This window comes from Sinocyclocheilus grahami, unplaced genomic scaffold (genome assembly GCF_001515645.1).
Source record: "Sinocyclocheilus grahami isolate Dianchi unplaced genomic scaffold, SAMN03320097.WGS_v1.1 scaffold243.1, whole genome shotgun sequence".
Lineage (NCBI taxonomy): Eukaryota > Metazoa > Chordata > Actinopteri > Cypriniformes > Cyprinidae > Sinocyclocheilus > Sinocyclocheilus grahami.
In genome coordinates this window covers 152,025-170,516 of record NW_015505422.1, presented here as the reverse complement: position 1 = coordinate 170,516, position 18,492 = coordinate 152,025, and the positions used below count along the sequence as shown (strand labels likewise).

The 18,492-nt window shown below is 36.7% G+C and overlaps 1 protein-coding gene across 1 annotated transcript in view; it reads left to right on the top strand.

Moving 5' to 3' along the window:
- med24 (mediator complex subunit 24) overlaps positions 1 to 18,251 on the top strand; it is a 22,523-nt gene extending 4,272 nt beyond the window's left edge. The window contains exons 3-22 of the mRNA XM_016289283.1: positions 2,068 to 2,150; positions 2,433 to 2,471; positions 2,566 to 2,639; positions 2,750 to 2,973; positions 4,014 to 4,125; positions 6,840 to 6,926; positions 7,012 to 7,123; positions 7,527 to 7,669; positions 7,791 to 7,828; positions 9,020 to 9,102; positions 9,258 to 9,436; positions 10,635 to 10,734; positions 10,925 to 11,100; positions 11,272 to 11,536; positions 11,623 to 11,804; positions 15,146 to 15,239; positions 15,408 to 15,507; positions 15,817 to 15,897; positions 16,032 to 16,180; positions 17,702 to 18,251. Coding sequence (XP_016144769.1) covers positions 2,068 to 2,150; positions 2,433 to 2,471; positions 2,566 to 2,639; positions 2,750 to 2,973; positions 4,014 to 4,125; positions 6,840 to 6,926; positions 7,012 to 7,123; positions 7,527 to 7,669; positions 7,791 to 7,828; positions 9,020 to 9,102; positions 9,258 to 9,436; positions 10,635 to 10,734; positions 10,925 to 11,100; positions 11,272 to 11,536; positions 11,623 to 11,804; positions 15,146 to 15,239; positions 15,408 to 15,507; positions 15,817 to 15,897; positions 16,032 to 16,180; positions 17,702 to 17,818 — 2,438 coding nt within the window. The 3' untranslated portion in view covers positions 17,819 to 18,251. The remainder of the gene's footprint in view (positions 1 to 2,067; positions 2,151 to 2,432; positions 2,472 to 2,565; positions 2,640 to 2,749; positions 2,974 to 4,013; positions 4,126 to 6,839; positions 6,927 to 7,011; positions 7,124 to 7,526; positions 7,670 to 7,790; positions 7,829 to 9,019; positions 9,103 to 9,257; positions 9,437 to 10,634; positions 10,735 to 10,924; positions 11,101 to 11,271; positions 11,537 to 11,622; positions 11,805 to 15,145; positions 15,240 to 15,407; positions 15,508 to 15,816; positions 15,898 to 16,031; positions 16,181 to 17,701) is intronic.
- Positions 18,252 to 18,492: the final 241 nt, after the last annotated feature.

Genomic DNA, 18,492 nt, shown 5'->3' with positions numbered 1-18,492 from the left:
GGAAATATCATTATGACATAAATGTTTTTCTCTAATACACGTTGGACACAATTAACGGCACGCTTTTATTCAATGCTTTTTGAAACCTCCATTTGGCGTAATAACAGCTCTGAGTTTTTCTCCTATAATGCCTGATGAGGTTAGAGAGCACCTGACAAGAGATCAGAGACCATTCCTTCATCAGAATCTCTCCAGACCCTTCAGATTCCCAGCTCTATGATAGTGCTTCTCCTCTTCAGTTCACCACACTCATTTTCTATAGGGTTCAGGTCAGAGGACTGGAATGACCATAGCAGAAGCTTGGTTTTGTGACCAGTGACCCATTTTTGTGTTGTTTTTAAGGTTTGTTTTTGGATTATTGTCCGGTTGGAAGATCCAACCACGGCCCATTATAAGATTTCTAACAGAGTCAAGATGTCCAGGACCTCCAGCAGAAATATAGGCCCACAACATTAAAAATACAGCAGTATATTTCATTGTACACATGGGGTACTTTTTATCCCTGTGTGCACCAAACCCATCTTGAGTGTTTGTTGCTAAAAAAATAATTTTTTTGTTACATCTGACCATAGCATTTTAAGGTTTTCTGATCCTGAGACTCAACTATTTTCTGCAATTCTCCAGTTGTGGTCCTTGGAGAGTCTTTAGCCCATAAAATTCTCCTCCTCACCGTGCATTAGGACGATATAGACACACGTCCTCTTCCAGGCAGATTTGTAACATTTTCTGTTGATTGGAAATTCTTAATTATTGCCCTGATGGTGGAAATGGGAATTTTCACTGCTCTAGCTCTTTCCTTAAAGTCACTTTCTAATTTGTGAAGCTCAAATATCTTTTGCTGCACATCAGAAATATATTCTTTGGTTTTTCTCATTGTGATGGATGATTATGGGAATTTGGCCTTTGTTTTCCCACCTATTTATATTCCTTTGAAACAGGAAGCCATGGCTGGATAATTTCATGTTCACAATCACCCTGGTATGCTCAAAACTGTAAATATGAATGGAAATATACTTCACAGATATTTTACTCATAAAAATTTCTAGGGGTAGCAATAATTGTGTCCAACGTGTATTTGAGAAAAAACGTTTATGTCATATTGATATTTTCCCCATTTTAAATTCTTATTCTCCAATGAAAGGTTAGATTTATGTGAATTTTTAAAATAAAAGATCAAAATGATTAACAATACAGCTTTATTTTCACAGCCTTCTTTGACCATATTTACAAAGGGTGCCAATAATTCTGACTACGGCTGTATATGTATATATATTAGTGCTATCAAACGATTAATCGCATCCAAAATAAAAGTTTTTGTTTACATAATATATGCGTGTGTACTGTGTATATTTATTATATATATATATATAAAGACACATACAGCATGTATTTTGAAAATATTTACATGTATATATTTATATTCATATAAATTATATCATATATACATAAATTAAATATGTAAACATAACATATTTTTCTTAAATATATACGTGTGTGTGTTTATATATACATAATAAATATACACAGTACACACATGTTATGTAAACAAAAACGTTTATTTTGGATGCAATTAAGTGTGTGATTAATGTGTGTGTGTGTGTGTATATATATATATATATTTCCACAAAAATATTAAGCAGCAAAAACATACTCGCATGAATAATATATTCAAATAGAAGAGTTATTTTAAATTGTAATATTTCACAAAAATACTGTTTTTACTGTATGTTTAATTAAATAAATGCAGCATTGGTGATCATAAAAGACTTCTTTCAAAAACATAAAAAAAATCGTAACTATTCCAACCTTTTCATATACCCATTAACTGCCAGGTGCTCAAAAGTATCCAAAATTATTACATCATAAATTAGTTCAATAAAAAAAGGGAAATTTCATAAATGTATATGCACATTTATTATTTTTATTATTTGCTTTTTTCTTTGCTGCCCAAAACCCTGTCAGAACAGAACTGCAGCCCTCCAAAGTCGCTGTGTTAGATAACACTCTGTGATACATGTAACCTGTCATGTAGTTGTTAAGGTGTGATTACTGTTTCTCCTGATACAGAAGCTCTCCTGGAGCAGGCTATGATTGGTCCATCACCTAACCCTCTAATCCTGTCCTACCTGAAGTATGCCATCAGTTCACAGGTGAAAACAAGTCATATCAATAGCATAATTTTATTTTATATTTTTTAATTTGGCATATTCATTATCACCAATACTACTTGACTTTTCATAGCTTGTTATTTGCCACATTTGCTCACCTAATAAATGCTCACAAATGTCTTGCTAATAGTACATTTCTACAACACCAGAAATTGTAATCTTGTGCATCACAACACCACTAGGTGCCAGTGTATGTACGCTATAGGTCTAGCACAACTTGTTGGCATTATATTGATGACATGATATTCTTTCTCCCGCCTGTAGATGGTGTCATATTCTAGTGTGCTGACTGCAATCAGCAAGGTTAGTGGTTTTTATCTCTTTATTTTCCATTTTAAACAAAGTTCTACTTGACTAAATTGAAATAACCACACTATTTTCATTTGTTCACCTACAGTTTGATGATTTTTCACGGGAACTGTGTATCAAATCATTGCTCGAGATCATGGATATGTTCTCCAACCGACTCAGGTGCTCATCCGTCAATCAGTCACATCCATCCATCCATCCTAGAGTCAGTGAGATGCAGTTTTTCTAGAACACAGGTAATATGTATTCTCTCTTCTGTTTCTCTCCCGCAGCTGCCATGGAAAGGCAGAGGAGTGTATTGGGCTGTGCCGTGCCATGCTGTATACCGTAGTTTGGCTCCTGCAGGGCTGTGCGTGGTACTGTGAGAGACTGCGGGAGTCCGGGGGTCCGCCTGCGTTAGAAAACAGTCTGAGAGCCTGCCTGGAGCGCTTGACCAATCTGTTACACAGCACCAAGAACAGAGCCCTGGTGCACATCGCACGCCTGGAGGAACAAGGTGTGTGTATTTACTAAGGATTTTCTATAATAATTAACTTCGACGTATTTACAAAGATTCTGTTGCTTTTATAAATTAATCAATAGTGTTAATTCACCCTGTTTAGTGCTCGGTCATTTGTAAGCGTATCTTTTGATACTTTTTAAAGCATAAATCAAACAGTATAGTCTGTAACAAAGAGAGATTTTAAGTTAATATGTAAATAATTGAACAACACATTTGCATGTTTACAGTTCTCTGATGTTGGTAAATGCTCACATGACATGCAATTAGTTGGATAAAATATTTATTTTGCCGTTGTTTTTAATATTCACATTCTTTTCAGGTCATCTCAGTCATAAATACTCGTAAACACAAGTGTATGGATAGACAGAGATATACCTTTCATTTCCTTTAATGTAAAACTTTAACCACTGCTGTCACTGTTGGACAGTGTCACTGCAGAAAAATAAGTAATTTATACAGTTTAATCTCATATTTCACAATATTTGCTTTGTTATATTTTTGTACTGTGGTTTATTTTCACATTCAATTTGAGGCACCCTTGCCCACTCTGTCAGTTGCAACATAATGAGGCCATGTGACACTACAGCGTACTGCTGTTTATTGCATAATGTCTGCGGTTTTTCACTTACTATTTTAAAAAAAATTGTGTCCACATCACAGGATTCAGTAAGTAGTCATCTAGTATTCCATTGCTAAAATAACCTTTTAATGTCCTGAATCAGCTTATTAATCAGTGTGACTCAAAATTACAATTGAGGAGTCTGACGGATTTTCACAAATCATTTCTTTTAAATGCTCTCTTTCGGGGAATCAAATTACCAATTTGTTTGCATCACCAATCAGATGTTTTTGTAGACATGCATACATGCATGCATAAATATAATTTACCCACATAAATGTATTGTTTATTGAATAACAATGTAATATTAAAAAATATATATAAAAAAAAAAAGTTATATCATTGTAATAATCTAATAAATATAACGGTCATTATATGTCATTTAAACTTCCATGTCTTTTTTTTGTCTCATAAGCATCCTGGACCAATGTAGAGCAAGCTTTGCTGAAGTTGTCAGAAAATCTCAATGCTGTGACCAATCAGACGCTGAAGGAAAATCTTGAAGAGTGTGTTTCATTGGTCAAGAGGTGAGAATCCAGAACTCAAGACTCACTGTTTGAAGTGCAGTAATGTTAGAGCTGGACAAAAAATTGATTACTCGCAATGTGTTTGCAAAGATGTTGCTGCCAATTATAAAATTAAGCAGCCATTTGAAAATCACAATGATTTCAATGCAATTTGGCCATTAAGTCATTCGGCTAGTTTCACGATGCTTGTGTCTCACTAGGAAGCATAGTCCCACTTTATATTAAGTCATGTTTATATTAGGCATTGTATGTTACTTAATTATATTTATATTAATTTTTCAACGTAAGTATAAGTTAGTTAAAATAACTACTGTGTACCTATAAAAAATTTGTTTTGTAATTTTAGAAGTAATTACAGAAATATAAGTACATAGTGAATTGTATCAAATTATTATTTTAAATGTTAGTATACAGTAGTTAAAATGAAGCTGGTCTGGAAGGAATATGATGAACCATTATGACAACATACAAAGATGCTAACAGAGACTTTTAAACTTGTTTTAAAAAGAAAAAAAACCAATACGATCCACCGATAAAATAAGTCATTAAAAAAAACATAATTACTTTTTACTTAAAAAGATAAAACATAACATTTTTGTGATAAATGTCTTTCTTAAGAGTCTTCTTTCTTGAATAAGACTATTGTATGACTGACCGATTTTGTAGGCTACAGGTTATTTTTATTTTTTTGGCAGCATCTGTCTGCATTTGTTGTCATTGTACCTGTTTTTTTTTTTTTTAATGGTATATCAAAAAGTGTATATTTTTTAAATTTGATTGTTGGTACATTTTACCAGTTTTTACCATACTTTCAAAACTAAAATTTAAATAGGAAAAATATGGAATATGAAAATAATTGAAGACAAAATGTGTTTTACTGAGAAAAAACAAAATTTGGTTTTTAAAAAGCCTTTCCAAAAGGTACATCTGGAAAAAGGGGGGGGGTCGTCTTATATTCGGGCCAATACGGTAAATAATTTCAATGCACACAGACGGAAGTAGTTTAAGTTTTTGGTTCTTTTAATTGTGATGATTTTGGCTAACATTTAACAAAAACCCACCAATTCACTCTCTCAACAAATTAGAATACTTCATAAAACCAATAAAAAATTTTTTTATTGGTTTTATGAAGTATTCTAATTTGTTGAGAGAGTGAATTGGTGGGTTTTTGTTAAATGTTAGCCAAAATCATCACAATTAAAAGAACCAAAAACTTAAACTACTTCCGTCTGTGTGCATTGAAATTATTTACCGTATTGGCCCGAATATAAGACGACCCCCCCCCTTTTTCCAGATGTACCTTTTGGAAAGATCCACTTTCCTGCAGAGTTTAGCTCTAACCCTAATCAAACACACCTGAGCATGCTAATCAATGTCTTCAGGATCATTAGAAAATCACAGGCAGCTGAGTTTGATCAGGGTTGGAGCTAAACTCTGCAGCGCATTGGACCTCCAGGGTAAGATTTGAGGAACCCTGGTCTAGACCCTGAATATAAGACGACTGCTTTTTTTCAGATGTATTTCCAAGAAAAAAACATTGTCTTATATTCGGGACAATACGGTAATACACAAGTTTCACAATTTGAGTTGAATTACTGAAATAAATGAACTTATCCACGACATTCTAATTTATTGAGATGCACCCGTATATGACAGTAGTTATTAATGTTCTGCATTTCTGTTTTGAGCTGTGCACGCTGAAGATGACCAGTAGGATGAAGCATTTGATAGCAGGTTTTTAATCAATGGGATTTAACTCATCATTTATCTCATATAGAACATGCTTCATTATTTATACAACATAACGTTAATATTACGACTTATAGGCTACCTGCACAAAATGCCCCGAATGCACATGAGCGTGTCTACGTGGCTCTGAATGAAGTCCTTTTGTGGACGCGTTCTTCACGCAACAACGTGCAAAAACACAGCAACTAAACTCAAAAAATTCACAGCGTTTTATTATAACAGTGTTCTCATTAAAATTGTTATGTATATGACCGTCCCAGTCATAGTTATTAATATTCTGCATTGTTGTTTGTCCTGTTCGCGCTGCGTGCTGAAGAGATAATCACCGTAGTACTACAATGAAGCGCTTTACTGCAGCGCAAACAAATGCATCTTATACGAGATAAAAAATATATACACGATATATATAAACCGGCTGAAATATTTTGAAATCACTTGTACCCTACCTGATCGAAAAATCCAGTCTTTCACTCTGTCTGTGTCAATTTGAGTTTTAGTTAAAGTTTTAAAATAGTTTTAAGTGGGCCACAGATTATGGAAAGTGAAACTTAAATCTATAGGGGTGGTTGGATTTATTCACGCACGTTAAAATATTTATTTGAAGCTTCTTTCTTTTCAGATTCTTATTTACAGCATTATTTTAATAGGCTGTATATTAACTTATTGGGAGAAAACCAAAAGTTCTATGTTAAATCAGACACTGAGCACCCCCATATAGCCAAAATGGCATGATCATAACACCCCGTGAATATTCGACTGCGAGATAATTATTGGTAGTCGAATCAGGCTCCTCTTATCGAATCTTCGACTATTCGGGGTCACCCCTAGTATGGACAAAAACTTATTTTATTCAAAATGACTGACAGTGCACTCAAACTATTTATCAGTACTATAGTGTTAGCTCAGCTGGTACGACATGTTATAGCGCTGTTGTTGTTTGTTTGTGTTTGTGTGTGTATGTGTAGCTGTGACTGCTTGAGTCTGTTACTGCAGGAGTGTAATAAACTGGGCCTGCTGTCTGAGGCAAACACCGCCAATCTTACTGCAAAACGGTATGGTCAGAATGTTTTATTCTTATTTTTATTGTAAGCATGTTTTATAAACATGTCTCTCTGTTCCATTTTTTTTTTTCTTCAGGAGTGAGGACAGAGAGCATGCACCCAGACTGAAGACAGCCGAGAACGCCAATATTCAGCCCAACCCAGGCCTCATCCTGAGAGCTGAACCAACTGTCACCAACATCCTCAAGGTTCTCATCTGGTTTTATATTATTTTTAGGAGCTGTCGATTTAATATGTTAATTTAATTTATTAGTTATGAAAAAAATAACATGTTAAAATGATTAACGCATTTAATGCACCTGCCCTACCCTAGATTTATGTAGGTCATCTTACTTTTCATACAGTTAATTGGTATCGAACATGATGCAGGACAACAACTCATTGTGTGATGTAGCCTATGGAATGCAGTTGTATGCCCCTAAAATTTAAGATATTGTGGCAAAAATGCCCTGTATGAGTTGTTGTGTCATGTTTGATATAGTTAAGCAAGTATTTTAGTTGTTAGTTAATGTTAAGTAATGTTATCAAACAGAACCTTATTGTAAATTGTTACCATTTAATCACATGTTTTCTTCCTTTCTGGTTGTCTAGACAGTGGATGCGGATCATTCTAAGTCTCCTGAGGGACTGCTGGGAGTTTTGGGTCACATGCTCTCAGGAAAGAGTCTTGATTTGCTACTGGCTGCTGCCGCAGCGACCGGAAAACTCAAGTCTTTTGCTCGCAAATTCATCAAGTAAGACAATATGAATAAGACTGGATACATTGTATCAGGATCAGCTTATATATTTAACCCAAATAAATACATGAACCGAGTGTCTAGGAGATGTATACCTATATCTGCTGTTCTCTTCCAGGCTGAATGAGTTTCCAAAACACATCAGTGGAGAAGGATGTAAGTCATGTGCTTTATTTTGCTATGATTACATGCAGCCTGTTAATAAATAACTTTTTTAGATGGGTGTTAGGCTAATATGTTAGGCAAGATGAAATTACAGGACACTTCTAATTGTCATCTTTATGTATTTTATATTTTTTAATGATAACGGAAATATCAAGTGCACTCTGTTTTGTTCTCAAGTATTGAGGTTTGTTACCACCATAACTGAAGAACACATTTTAAAGGGGTCATATGATGTTGCTAAAAATAATATTATTTGGTGTAATGAAATGTGTTTATGCGGTTTAAGGTTCAAAAAACACATTATTTTCCACATACTGTATGTTCTGGAACAGTGTTGTAAATACAACTTATCCACTGGTTTCTAGTCGTGTCCATTTTTGGAAGGCCAAACAAAGTAGTTTTGCTTTCACAACGAAACACAGCGTCACACACGGTGGCCTAGAGTGAGCAGAGGCCAGGGGCTAGAGTGAGGAACGGCCAGCGGGCTGAGTGAGCAGAGGGCTTGATAACGGCGCGGCCGGCGGATTCGACGATGGAGCGTCCGGAGGGCTTGCGGCAACCACATATGACGACCACGGTGAAAGCCGATCCGGTGATCCGCAGCGCAAAGTTGTTATATTTCCTCAGCAACCAGCACGGATCAGCTCCAGGCATGACGAAGCAGATATCATCCTCTTTTGGAAGGCCAAACAAAGTAGTTTCACTTTCAGAATGAAACACACAGTGCCTTCACGACATGGCGGCGGCAACAACAATACTACAGCGAGAATAAAAGTTACGCCTTCTTTCTTTGCGTGAACATTTGGGTGGCGTTATGCAAATCTTCCCACATCATGACGTGGACATGTGGGGGCGTGTTCGAACGAGCCGTTTTAGGTAGGCGTGGCTGACTCTTAACTTTTATAAAGAATATCTCTTTGGATTTGAGACTTTAGTCTTTGTAACTTTACAGATCTTCTTTATGCACCAAGAGCTTGTAACACTCCAAAGAGAAAGGAAAAATTGAAATCGCATCATATGACCCCTTTAAGTATGTACAATTGCTTAAGCATTCACATCTGCAGTGTGAACTTGTCTTAGTCATTTTTAGCTTTAGTGTGTGAGAGTGTGTGAAGATTGTTACCCACCGAATCTGAGAGCAATTTCGTTTGTAGCATAACATCTGTGAAATATACTTTCTAGCAAAATCTGCGTCAGTGCGAGCTCTGCTGTTCGACATTTCCTTCCTCATGCTGTGTCATGTCGTGCAGACCTATGGGTCAGAGGTCAGTTTCCACACAAACATGTTTATTATAAAGAGCAAGCGTTTGAGATGAAGTGCAGATGGATGTTACAATCTGATAAAGTTGAGTAACATTCTTAATTTATAATCACATCTATATCCAAGTCATTGATCACATCAGTCACCCAACCTGTCCAGGTGATTCTTTCGGACCCCAGCCCATCGAGCGAGACACCCTTCTTTGAGACGTGGTTGCAGACATGCATGCCAGAGGAAGGGAAGACCCTGAATCCAGACCACCCTTGCTTCAGACCTGAGTCTGGGAAGGTGGAGAGTCTGGTGGCCCTGCTTAATTCTTCCTCTGAGATGAAGCTTGTGTAAGTGCTGCTTCATATCAGCTACATATACCAAACACACCTGTCACATTAGCATGTTCATGAAACATTGATTTATACAATATAGCACCCACTCTAGTGATGTTAGACTTGGTTAGTTAAGTTCATTTCTGTGAATTGGTTTAAATTGTTTATGAATAATTTTGTGTGTCATCACTCAAAAATATTTCCATACATCCCTCCGTACATCAGCAACTGCATGCAATCATGTACATCAATGTAAGATGGCATACAGGTCTGGGCTGGTGCGGGGTGCATTAAAAGCATTAATAATTTTAATGCATTATTTATTTCTGTACTTAATTGCTCCAAACTAACTTTAATTAAGGTTAAATCGACAGCACTAATATTTTTATCGGAGAAATATGCAAAATAAGTTTTCGCTAATGTTTGTGTTGGTAAAACATATTAAACTTATTTATTCTTTTTAATAAAATAAAATAAAAAATATGTTGTCATGAAATGACTCTGTTTAAACATAACTTTCTAAATACCTTATAACATGGTAGTTAGTATAAGAATGTACTGTAAGTGTTTCCTTGAATAAAGTTGTCTACAAAGCTGAAATTTTAGCCTATTTTGGCAGGCATTCCTACCAAATTTGACCTAGGACCTAAACATTTTTTAAAAAGGCATTCAAAATTGCATACTTTCAGTGTATGTACTGCATTTGATGAAGAATTTGAATATACAGACCTGGGACAGGGCAATCTTAAGAAGAATGTTTTAAGAAATTAAATTAATTTGAATTAATTGTTGAAGAAGAGTTTTGTGGGCAGTCAAATGAGCTACAGATTATAAATTGATGTTTTTGAAGTTTCAATAAATTGAGGATGTTTTTTTTATCATTTACTCACCATCATGTCTTTCCAAACCTGTATGAGTTTCTTTCTTATGTTAAACATAAAAGAAGATATTTTGAAGTATGCTGGTAATCAAAAAGTTGATGGTCCCCATTGATTTCCATAGTATTTCTTTCCCTACTATGGAAGTCAATGGGGACCAACAACAGTTGGGTTCCCCAAAATACTTCAAAATATCTTCTTTTGTGTTCAACATAAGAAAGAAAGTTGTCCAGGTTTGGAATGACATGACGGTAAGTACATGATGACAACATTTTCATTTTTGGGTGAACTATTCCTTTAAGGATTTGTCAGACAAACATGTGCTCTCTCTCCAGTCAGATGAAATGGCATGAAATATGTCTCAGTACACCAGCAGCTATACTGGAGGTTCTGAATGCCTGGGAGAATGGAGTTTTATCAGTGGAGGCTGTTCAGGTAATGAAATTCATGGTGTCCAGTTGTGTCCTAACCAGACACAGCGTTTCTAAAAGCAATAAGACATTTATTGTCATGGAGTCGTATGACAATTTAAAAAGAACATAGTTGGAACATATTGTAGGAATACAGTAGTTTAATTTTTATTATCTGTACTTAAAGAAGTCTCTTTCTCTTTCTGTGAGTGTAGAAGATCACAGATAACATCAAAGGGAAGGTGTGCAGTATGGCCATCTGTGCGGTGGCATGGCTGGTGGCACACGTTCGGATGCTGGGTTTGGATGAGAGAGAAAAACCTCAGACTATGATTCGTCAACTCATGACCCCTATGTCAGGAGAAAACACTTTGCAGTTCTACCATGAGCGGTAAGGAATGTCTACACACACCAGGCCACACTCCCACATCATGAGTTGTGAATTGCTAGTTGTCGTGATTGATTGGGGTTGGAATTAAACTCTGCAGATCTTGGTCCTCCAAGAACATCCCTGAATGTCTTTGAAAGACTGGTATCTCTCTCTCTCTCTCACTATGTCCAGTGTGGTTATCATGAGCTCTATCTTGGAGCACATGTGTGCTGATGTATTTCAGCAGACAGGACTCTCCCTGCGGCCAGCAGTCGAGGGTCAGGAGCCCATTCCCTACCGGAACCTTCTCCCAGCCCGTCAGCCCATCCGCCAGGCTCTGCAGACTCAATTTAGGGAGGTTCTGGAGAAGGGCTGGGTGGACTCCCATGCATTCCATCTCTTTGAGTACCTGCTACATATGGGAGGAGTGTTCTGGTTTACTAACAACCTGGTGAAGGTAAATGTGTCTGGGTTTGCGCTACTACAGATTATGAGAATTTAACTGTACCTGTTATCAGACTTGATTGTGTGTGCGTGTTGTAGGAGCTCCTGAAGGAAACCCGTAAGGAGTGGGCATCTCGTGTGGTTGAGTTGCTGTACAGTATCTTCTGCCTGGACACGCAACAGATCACCCTCACCCTGCTGGGTCACATTCTGCCACGTCTCCTCACTGACCCTGCCCACTGGCACAGCCTGGCAGACCCTCCAGGAAGAGCCCTTGCAAAGTATGAGCTTTTTATTGCATTTGCATTAGAAGTGTGGTAAACAAACCCACTTTAGGTACACTTAAAGCAAAACCTAACCCAAAAACAAAACATTTTTTAATTCTTGTCAATTCAAATACAGTATTAAAGGATACTCAGTATAATTGAATAAAGGACTCCTCCTAGGCCTTAATGCTAAAAATGGTAGAGATCTTAATTTGCGGTTTTGCTTTACACTGTAAAAATCTACTTAAATAGTTACCACAGTGACGCATTAGTGCTTTATACGAACACCTTGGCAATAGAATCACCATTGGCCAGTAGATTTTTTAGTTTACTCGCCAGACTAATATTAAATATTTGATATACTATTTTATATATATATATATATAAATGTGTGTGTGTGTGTGTGTGTATTATGTTTGTAAAAGAGCACAGCTTTTTAAATATCTGAAAGTACACTTAAAGGGATAGTTCACCCAAAAATTTAAATTCTGTCATCATTTACTCACCCTCATGTCGTTCCAAACCTGTATGAGTTGCTTTCTTATATTGAACATAAAAGAAGATATTTTGAAGATTGCTGGTAATCAAACAGTTGGTGGTTGTCATTGACTTCCATAGTATATATTTTTTTCCCCCCTACTATGGAAGTCAATGGCAACCACCAACTGATAAATCATTATAATATGATATTATGATAATTAAGCATTATATGATGATAGAACTTTAGTAATTATAATAACCATGTATAAATGCATATTTGTCATGTTGACTGAACTTAGGACTGGTGGTGGTGCTTAAGATATTGTTTTGTCATTTAGTGTTTCTATACAAAAGGAAAAATATATATAATAATACTGATAAGATAGCAATACTACTACGAATTCTACTAATAACAATATAAAACGCACTAGGATTAATGAGCTGCTGGGTTCATGAATATTAATCACGTTGCCTGCGTTCGCTCGAATTGATTTGCTGAAATCAAAACAGGGACGATAATAGGTGAGCGCCAGCCAATGAGATTGTCCTTTGCGCATTAGCTCCACCCACTACCGGAGAACCCGGCAGTTCTTAAAAGCTGAAGAATTCCAAAGGAACACTGTTAATTTTGACAGGAAAATACAACGAAGAATATCGTTTACATGTAGCACGTTTATTCTACATTATGTAAGATTATCTCGCTCTGTCTCTCTCTTTGCGTGTGTGTGAGACAAAGCAACAGCGAGTTGTGCGCCTTTGCACTACAGTTTACGGTACATCAAATACAGGTGGGCTGCGCATCCATTCAGATTAATTGAGGAATAGCACAGGTCGGTTGACAGAGAATGAAACTCTGAAGCGCTCAGTCAAGAGTTCGGCGAGTGAAAATATCTGTGCTAAACTTATATTTAGCCTCTAACTCACACACTGGCGCATAAAATCTAAGAATTTATTAGCCATTGGCTAATATTAGACATCATTTAGTCGCCCAGAGTGAAGATTTTACTCGCAATGTAGAGGGTTGTTGGTCAAAGGTCATTAGTGTCCCATCTTTCACAATATCCTCTATGACAATGACATCTGTATCCTTCTATAGTTGACCCCATTATTGACGCCACAGGAAAGTCCTCATTGTCATGTACTTGAGTTAATATGGAAAGACAGATGGAGCCCTCACAAACGGTTTACATACTTTCACTGTTTAATAAAAATGTTTATTTATTTATTTTTGGTTATGCATTTGCAGGTCAGCAGTTTTTCTCAGAAAGGATTGTTTCATAAATTAATGATGAATTTATGTATGAATGAACCCCAGTCCTTTACGCCCATTCCTCTTTTTACTTGCTTTCTTTGATCCACTTCCTCCTTTTTTCAGTCTAAGATTCAAAGCGAACATCCGTTTTGATATATATATATTGAGTTGTCAGGCTTTTTCCTTCTTGGTTTCTCTTTCCATTTTTTTCTTTAAATTTAGTTACAGTAAGTTAAATCAATATATATTACATGAGATCAAATATGCTTGATATGAATCTCCCTTCATCTGACAGATTTTCAACCTTCTTTAATGCAGTGAGACCAAATTTTAATGTCCTGTAGTCAGTGTTTCACAGGACACTAGCATGGAACTAAAAGCCACAAAGCTCCTATTTTAATTTCACAAGGTTTTTATAAAAAAAAATTATGATAATGTGTTTGTATATACAGAGGTGTAAAGAGTACCTAAAAACCATACTTGAGTAAAAGTACAGATACCTTACAGTGAAAATTACTCCCCTACACGTTACAAGTCACCAATTCCAAAATTGTCTTAGAGTATCTGATTTTATCAGTACTTAAGTATTTTACTTATACTAAATATAGGCTCAAAGATGCACTAGCCAAAGAGACATGCCAGTGATAAACTGTAACGTTGTGGAGAAGCTGCGGAAAACAGGCAGAGGCAAGGATCTATGTGCTGGTATTTCATGGAAAAACTAGAACAAACAATAAGGCAAAACCCAAAGGGAACATAGAATAGAATGACTGGCAAACAGACAACCATTACATTCAACAACTCACAAGGAACTAAAGAAAAACTAGGGCTATATATACGCACAGGGGGCTAACAAGCTTAACAAGATAAGACACACCTGGGGAGACTAATCAAGGGGAAACAATGAACAAACGGACTACAAACTGACTACAAACACCACGGGAGACAGGAAGTGACATAAAAGTCCAGGGCGAGGCACAGAGAGCATGAAACAAAAACAAGAAAGAGCTGATTTGTGAGGAGAGCAATCACATTTATTTTCTAAAACCAAAATAAAACTGAACACCTCAAAATTACAAAACAAACAAACAAAAAACAATATCTTTCAAAAAGGTCTCTTCAGTATAATGGATAAATAAAATAATGTTAAGTAAAATGAAAAAGCCGAAGCCTTCTTGCAGTGGATGTGCTGGTTTGGGCCTCATTGCTGGCTGCAGTCTTGTCCTCATCTCATATATATAAAACACCTCTGATTCACAAATACTTGCTAAGGAACTCGCATTCACATAAAGTAGCCTTGTTGATAAGTTTGGGCGAGTAAGGGCAAAATGCAGTACTTTCAGTGCTCTGTAGCAGGCAGTATCACGTCTTTTGTAGCAGAAATAAACTGCTGCAGAAAAAGCTAGGTCCATGCAAAATGCAATGTGTAACTGCAACACTCATTTCAAATGTAGTCGAGTAAAAAGTACAGATACTCATTAAAAAATGTAGTAAAGTAAAAAGAGTAAAAGTTGCTATCTTTGATACTTAGTACAACTACAAAGTACCGGAAAAGATACTCAAGTACAGTAACTAATTACATTTACTCCAATACTTTACACCTCTGTGTATATGTGTGTTATAGGTTGTCAGTGTGGTGTGCTCTTAGTTCTTACTCATCTCACCATAAGGGTCAAGCATCAGCACGACAGCGCAAGAGACAACGCGAGGATATAGAGGTCAGTCACACGGTTTCTCTCACAGCATTTGTTAACTGTCATTCTTTGTGTTCTCACACATAGTCGCATATTTAACACATGTATGTCTTGCCCATTAAGCATGTCATTCTTAAAACTAAAGCTTGGGTGTTATTAGTAATTAACACACTCTTCTTCTGTTGGTTGTAGGATTACACCAGCCTTTTTCCTTTGGACGACACGCAACCATCTAAACTGATGCGTCTGCTCAGCTCCAATGAGGATGAGACTGTCATGCTGTCCAGTCCAGGTCATTTCCTGCCTGCCCCACTTGCCACAAGCTAGACAAAAACAAAAAACAGTATTGTTATAAGCAGTGTCTGGAAGCCAGGACTATTTAGTCACTTTCACTGAAAAAAAGAAGGAAGAGCCGGAAGCGAAAGTGTTGATTTTATTAATGCAGTCAACCGAGAAAGGGAAGTTAGCAGGATTTGATTTAGTGAAATCTGCTTGGATAGCTACTGTGACAGTACACATTTCCTTTTTTTTCTTTTTTCTACATTACATTTAGGTCAATAAGAACTGACCAACTCCGAGTAACTGATGTTATCTTTTCTAGGTGACCGTTCCATGAGCAGTTCACTGTCTGCCTCTCAGCTTCACACCGTCAACATGAGAGACCCTCTCAACAGAGTGCTAGGTTTGTGCTGCATCTCTGCCGCTAGATAGATTAATAACATGGTGTTACCATCTAGTACCATATTTGTACCGCCACCATATTGCTTATTTACAAGTCAGAGTCAAAGAAGATTCTTGTCGTCTTTTTCTTTCTAGCAAATCTGTTCCTGTTGATTTCCTCTCTCTTGGGGTCCAAGACAGCAGGTCCTCACACACAGTTTGTTCAGAGCTTTATCGAGGAGTGTGTGGAGTGCTCAGAGCAAGGCAGCCGGGGCAGCATCTTGCAATTTATGCCCTTTACCATGGTGAGAGAATCATCTTGTATGCGTGCACAACACATACTTATATACATGCAGTATTCTAGAAGGACTGCACAATTAGATCACAACTTCTGCTTCTCTTGATTTAAATAAGCATAGTCATCTGCTAAATTGGCCTACTGGTTGTTCTTTTTTGTTTGGCTGTGTTTTTTATGTTTGACATTTTCGTTATCTTGCATTGGTAACAAGCCTCCACAGGCTTTCATGCTTGGTACTCTCTCTGCACTGGAAGGAAAAAAAAAGCGCTGATGATCTGAAAATGCTGACAAACATGTATAGTTGCAGCCAAAATTATTTAACTTCCTGTCAAGGAAGCCATCCTGACTGACATTCTGTTGCCATGAACTAAACTTTACAAAAACATTGCAACTAACGCATTTCTAAATCAATATAGAAAGTTTAATAATACACATTTCAGTGACCCTTGGTAAAGTTGATGAAAAAAAAAAATGGTAACACTTTAAGGACCAACTCTCACTATTAACTAGTTGCATATTAGCATGCATATTACTAACATATTGGCTGTTTATTAGTATTTATAGAGTACTTATTCTGCATGATCATATTTTAGATCACTTAAACCTACACCTTACCTAAACTTAACAACTACTTTACTAACTATTAATAACCAGCAAATTAGGAGTTTATTGAGGCAGAAGTCATAGTTAATAGTAAGAGTTGGAACCTACAGTAAAGTGTGACAAAAAATATATAGATAATTGGTTCTAAACATTCATGTACAAAATTATTCAACCCCCTAAAGTTAAATTTTGTCGAGAATCTTTTATTCTTTATAACCTCCAATAAACGTTGCCTCTAAGTGTTTGCAAGCTTCTGAGACCTCTCTACAGGAATCTTGGCCCATTCCTCATGTGCAAAATCTTTCAGATCACTGATAATCTTTTTCTTTAATGAGATTTATATCTGGAGACTAAACGGGCCACTCAAGACCAATCTCTCAACCAAGCTTCAGGAAATTTGGACGCGTATGGTTGCCCTGCTGGAAATTCCCATGATCATCAGCTTCAGTCTCTGCACGAAAGACATCACAGTCTTTGACAAAATGACCTAATACTTCAGAGAATCCATGATGTCCTTTATACCATCAAGATTTCCATTTCCTGCAGCAGCGAAGTACTCCCATAATGAAACTGGTCCACCTCAATGGCACCAGACATACCGCTGATACATGAATCCAAAAGGTTCCCGTTTGGTCTCATCGCTCCATAAAACATTCTCCCAGAACTCCACAGGTCTATCCAAATGATTTTTTAACATATTCAAGTCGGCCTTTTATATCCTTCATGGTCAAGAGTACAATGCACATCAAATATTTTGGGAAAAAGTGATATTGGATTGGAGTATTGCATTTAATTCAGCAAATAAATGCAGGGAGGTGTCATTTTTGTGCACAGTGATCATGATTATCAGTTTAACTATTATCATGCAGCCCAAAATTGTAGCGTGAAAAATCTTTCATGAATTGCTTTCTATTTGTCTTCACAGATTTCAGAACTGGTGAAGCTTCAGGCACTGGCAAAACCCAAAACTGTGCTGTCCATCACAGACCTGAGCCTTCCACTGGGCCGGAGAATGGCAGCTAAAGCCATCGCTGCTCTGTAGAGGACATTCACTCCAACGCGCCTCGAAGAAGACGTAGTTTTGGTAGGTGTGCGACAGAGGAAACCGCTTCAACCTCCCTCCCCAGGAGAGAACAGACGTTTTTCCTCATTATTTACATATGATTCCTGTAACTGCTGGTGGGTTTTGGTGTTGCTTTCACATCTGACGTCTTGAGGACAGCTCAGTGTTAGTTCTGATTTGACATACGTGGGCATACCTGTGAACTGAAACAGTCACTGACTGCTGACTGCTCACATTAATTTGCCATTTATTTCCATCAATCATAAGTAAACAGAAAGTAAAATTGTGGTATGTTTGTTTTTTTTATGTATATATACGTTGTCAAAGTTCATGTAGTATTGTGTGTTCACTACTTTTTGCGTGTTTTTATAAACAATGCCAAAGGGATTTGAATTTCCTACGAAATATGAAACCCCATTATTGTATATTTTTACTAAAATGCCAATAAAATGGTAACACTCTTGAAGATGCTTCTCGATGGCATTTCTTTTGTTAAAATTTGTCTTCATAAGGTGTATTTTACGCCTGTCAACAAGCATGAGCAAAAGTGTTTGTTCAGCAGTGGTAACACATTAGATTTCCTCTGAAGTCAGTTATCTTTGGTTTCACACTATGAAATATCTTTACCATTAGATATTATCTACGTACATAGG